The 5,163-nt window shown below is 39.4% G+C and overlaps 1 protein-coding gene across 1 annotated transcript in view; it reads left to right on the top strand.

The window, feature by feature from the left end:
* The window catches only part of LOC107569208 (DNA polymerase zeta catalytic subunit-like), a 111,230-nt gene that overhangs the window by 100,927 nt on the left and 5,140 nt on the right, over positions 1 to 5,163 (top strand). The window contains exon 28 of the mRNA XM_016255229.1: positions 1,160 to 1,375. Coding sequence (XP_016110715.1) covers positions 1,160 to 1,375 — 216 coding nt within the window. The remainder of the gene's footprint in view (positions 1 to 1,159; positions 1,376 to 5,163) is intronic.

Genomic DNA, 5,163 nt, shown 5'->3' with positions numbered 1-5,163 from the left:
CAGTGATCTTTGGGCTCTTCTCCCCCGATAGCTCAGTTTGGCTGGACGGCCAGCTCTAGGAAGGGTTCTGGTCGTCCCAAACGTCTTCCATTTAAGGATTATGGAGGCCGCTGTGCTCTTAGGAACCTTAAGTGCAGCAGAATTTTTTTTGTAACCTTGGCCAGATCTGTGCTTTGCCACAATTCTGTCTCTGAGCTCTTCAGGCAGTTCCTTTGACTTCATGATTCTCATTTGCTCTGACATGCACTGTGTGCTGTAAGGTCTTATATAGACAGGTGTGTGGCTTTCCTAATCAAGTCCAATCTGTATAATCAAACACAGCTGGACTCAAATGAAGGTGTAGAACCATCTCAAGGATGATCAGAAGAAATGGACAGCACCTGAGTTAAATATATGAGTGTCACAGCAAAGGGTCTGAATACTTAGGACCATGTGATATTTCAGTTTTTCTTTTTTAATAAATCTGCAAAAATGTCAACAATTCTGTGTTTTTCTGTCAATATGGGGTGCTGTGTGTACATTGAGGAAAAAAATTAACTTAAATGATTTTAGCAAATGGCTGCAATATAACAAAGAGTGAAAAATTTAAGGGGGTCTGAATACTTTCCGTACCCACTGTATATTCATATATACATATATTAGACATGGATCGTACTCACCCACCATGGTTCCCATGTCGGAGCTCTTTCCGGAGAAGCCTCTAGACCAGACCATCAGTAAGCTGTTCTTCGGCTGGTTCTTCCTGTATACGTTGATCGAGAGATGTCTCGTCCAGTCAGCGGTGTGTAATCCCAAACCAATGGCGCTGTCTAAAACTATACCTACCGCTTCCGGTTTGTCATTGTGTTTTCTGATTTATTTTATTTTCAAATTTGTCATTGTGTTTTCTGACTTGTTATGGTGTTTTCTGAATTGTTATTTTGTTTTTTAGACTTGCATTTGCGTTTGTAATTTGTTATTTTGTTTTCAGAATTGTGATTTGTTTTGCACTTCTCGGCCACCGTATTTGGGAATGAAATTCAATCATATAGTTAACTTGGCATATACAAATTTGAGAAGGTATTTTAACATTCAAAAAAATGTATGCTTTACCTTTTAAAAAGCACAGTTAAATAAAATACATTTCCAGTGAAAGTCTGTGGTGTTATTCACTGCATAGGTACAGAAGGCGTGGAGCTCTGTGAATGGAGCGGGGGAGGAGAGCACAAGAAAAGGCACCATCTCTCAGTACTTTACAACACTGCATTGCCCGGTTTGTGATGAGCTGACACAGCTAGGAGTGTGTGAAGGTTGTCGGGCTGAACCCCAACGTGTTGCTGTCCACCTACACCAAGACTTGTGGCTTTCGGAAAGCCAGCAAGACCAGCTCCTAAAGGTAAGAGGTCATGTTGTCTGAGTCTTAGAAGGCCATAAAATGCCATAGTTTGTTCAATGATCATTTGATTCCTTTATTCCAATACATTCTTTGTAGCGACCAGTGTATGTGTTGCTTCAAGAAAGCAATTAACAAGAAATAATTTAGTCATTCATTCATTTATACTGACTATTAATCATTTTATTACATTTTATCATATAATCATTTATAATACATTTAAACAGATTATTTCAATCATTGGTCATTAAATTATATTTTATTTTTCCATTGTTTCCAAAGTCTGAGCATTGAAACATGCAAATGAGATTATTCAATAAGGTTAATATCAATACTCTAATGTCTGTTAATAACTTTGCAAATTTTGTAAATCATTATTACTTTGTCTCCAGGGGCCTGTTCTTCGTATGTGGATTACTTAGTTAGCTTTGTTTTATTGTTGACTATTTGACATGATCCAGGATAGTTAAGTTTTTTTGAAGCTCATCCTGGAGTTGCTGTCATGGCAACAACTGAGCTCAAACCTAGGGTGTGTTTCCCAAAACCATCATTGGCTAACTATATGGTCGTTAGTTCCATTGAACTCTATTAGTAATGACGGAACTTGCGACCATAGTTGCTTTTGGGAAATGCACACCTGCTCAGGAGCAAACTTATTTCATGTAAACAGGGTTAGATTGTATGATTTTAAGTGAAGATGATACTGAAAGTCTGTCCCAGTCGCTGCTATTTTCTTACAAGTGTACCATATTAAACCAGGAAAAATAATTAGTTTTTTTTATGATTTCGAAAATAATTAAAATGATGTGTAATCTATAATAGTAGAGAAATGTATGAAAGATTCATTAAGGAATAATTACCTTATAGTTTTATTGCAGTCATACACCCATTACGTAGTTGGTCTCAGCCATGCATTAATTTGAACGGTGTGCATGTGGCTTTGATGCATCGCAGGGGATGCAGGCCATTTCTCAAATCTCGAAATGCTTTTATGATGCACATTTTAAACACAGTCAGTTATGTCTTAAGATGGGTCTTATAGATTAAGAAACTTTAATTAATGCTGTCACACAACATCCACTTCAAAATTACATAAATAGAAAAAAGCAAAGCCTGAACGACTATTAGAAATGGTGAAAAATAAATGGTTACACCTTTTATTATAACTTGTTATTTTGCCTGCCTGACTGTTTCTTTGATCTTTATTAAATTGTGATTACGTTGCTGTTTTGCCTCCAGCCAAGTACTTGCGTTGTTGATTATGGTTTCAAGAATCGATATATCTGCCCTTTACGATTAACAGGTCACGACCATGTAACAAATGAAAAGGAGGACATGCGGTTGGTAAGGTTGCAACGAATTATTTATTAACAAAAGAAAGGAAAAATAACTGCCATTTCTGTTTGACAGATGTTATAGTCAGACAGAACAAGTCTCACAACTCATAACAAAATCCAAATAAACATTCCAAAACCAAAAACAAACAAAGCATCGGGAGCAAACCATGACTCTTATAGCAGAAAGAACAGGTGGACATCGTTCTCTTGATGAGTCTCCTAGACACACCCACTGGCCGGCCGTAGCAGGAGACTCACACACACACACAAAATCCAAACAGTCCAAGTGGCAAACTTGATTCAGCTAGCAAATGTTCCTCAGCATTTTCAACTCCGCAACTCCTTCCAGCAACCTTGGTGCCTAGGAAGCAAAAGTAAGGAAGGGAAAAGAGAGTATAAGTGTTGTAGAACTCGTATTTTCTATGCGAATACAAGACAAGGCATCAACGGTTACATTTTCTGAGCCTTTAATATGGTGTATATCCAACAGGTAACCCTGTAAAAACACACCATCTCATTAGCCTTTGGTTGGGGTTTTGTAAAGAGTGCAGAAAAATTAAAGGATTGTGATCTGTGTAGACCACTAGAGGTCCCTCCGATGATCCCACATACACCTCGAAGTGCTGTAAAGCCCAAATTAAAGCGAGAGCTATCTCTATCACAGAATTATTAAGCTGGTACTTATTACACTTTCTAGAGAAGAACCCAATTGGGTGATCAATGCCATCCTCAGACCTCTGCAGTAAAACGGCCCCAACACCCACATTACTGGCATCCACCTGCAATTGGAAAGACTGATCAAATCTTGGAGCTGCCAAAACGGCAGCCTCTGTAAGAAACATTTTTATTTTCTCAAATGCTTGCTGACACAACGGGGTCCAGCAAAAAGGTACTCCTCCCCGCAACAAATTTGTCAGGGGCGCCACTACAATAGAAACATTCCTGCAAAAACAACGATAAAACCCTACCATTCCCAGAAATCGCATGAACTCTTTCTTGGTTGCGGGAGTAGGGTAATTATCTATTGCCTCTACCTTAGCGCGGATGGGGCGCACTTGACCCTGGCCTACTACCTTCCCCAGGTAAGTAACCGTGGCCCTGGCGAACTCACATTTTAACAAAGTTAACTGTCAAGTTTGCCCTCAGAAAACGATCAAAAAGTGCTCTAATCTGAAGTACGCGTTCTTCCCAAGTTTGACTAAAAACAACAACAACAACATCTAGATAAACAGCGCAGCCACTCAAACCCGATATTACGCGGTTCATTAAGTGCTGAAAAGTAGTAACGGGGGGCATTGCACAATCCGAAACTCATAACTTTGTAAGAAAATTAACCGGAAGGCGTAATGAAAGCAGAAATCTCCCGAGCCCTGACGGTTAAAGGCACTTGCCAGTAACATTTCAGTAGGTCAGACTTGCTCACAAATCTAGCATTACCTACTAGATCAATACAGTCTCTACAGTCTTCTTCAAAAAGAATCCGGCTTAGTTACAGCATTTACCTTTCGGTAATCAGTGCAGAATCTAAACGACCCATCCGGTTTACTCACCAACAAAGACGGAGAAGCCCAACTGGAAAAAGAAGGTTCAGCAATGTTATTTTTCTACATATACTCAATTTCATAGTCCAGATGTTTTTTCTTATTCACGGACACCCGATAGTAACGCTGACGAATAGGAACTGAATCTCCCACATCAATGTCGTGCTCTATTAGATTTGTGCAATGGAGCGTCAGGAAACAGAGAAACATACTCAGAAATTAAATTAATCAGGTCAATACGCTGTGCATCCGATAGATGGTTAAGCCGGTCGTCCAAAGAACTCAACGCTTCAGAATTTTGTAACCGAACCTGAAGAACAGAATCTCCAGGATAGATTTCATCTTTCTCCGATAGTAACGCTGACGAATAGGAACTGAATCTCCCACAATGACGTGCTCTATTAGATTTGTACAAGTAGGAGCATCAGGAAACGTATTCAGAAATTAAATTAATCAGGTCAATACGCTGTGCATCCGATAGATGGTTAAGCCGGTCGTCCAAAGAACTCAACCCTTCGGAATTTTGTAACCGAGCCTGAAGAACAGAATCTCCAGGATAGATTTCATCTTTCTCCTCACTTACCATAACCGGCACTAAATCAACGGTGTCATTATTAGTACAAGAATCTGCAAGAAGAACAGGTTTTATACACGGGTCAGACAAATTACCTAGGTCAGTTGTTACAGGGTCAATGACATGTGAAGCATAATAAGGCTTTAACAAATTTACGTGACACTCTAGTTTTTTTTCCCTACGATCTGGCATATTGAGAAAATAATTAAGATCAGAAATCTGACGAGCAACCGTATACGGTCCCACAAATTTAGCCTGAAACGGTGATCCAACAACAGGCAACAAGGCCAACACTTGATCACCTGATTGAAAAGACCGCAACTCTGTGCGTCGATCAAA

The sequence above is a fragment of the Sinocyclocheilus grahami genome, unplaced genomic scaffold (genome assembly GCF_001515645.1).
Source record: "Sinocyclocheilus grahami isolate Dianchi unplaced genomic scaffold, SAMN03320097.WGS_v1.1 scaffold1323.1, whole genome shotgun sequence".
NCBI classification, from domain to species: Eukaryota; Metazoa; Chordata; class Actinopteri; order Cypriniformes; family Cyprinidae; genus Sinocyclocheilus; species Sinocyclocheilus grahami.
Note: the sequence above shows the minus strand (reverse complement) of the source record. Positions and strands in the feature narration are given on the sequence as shown.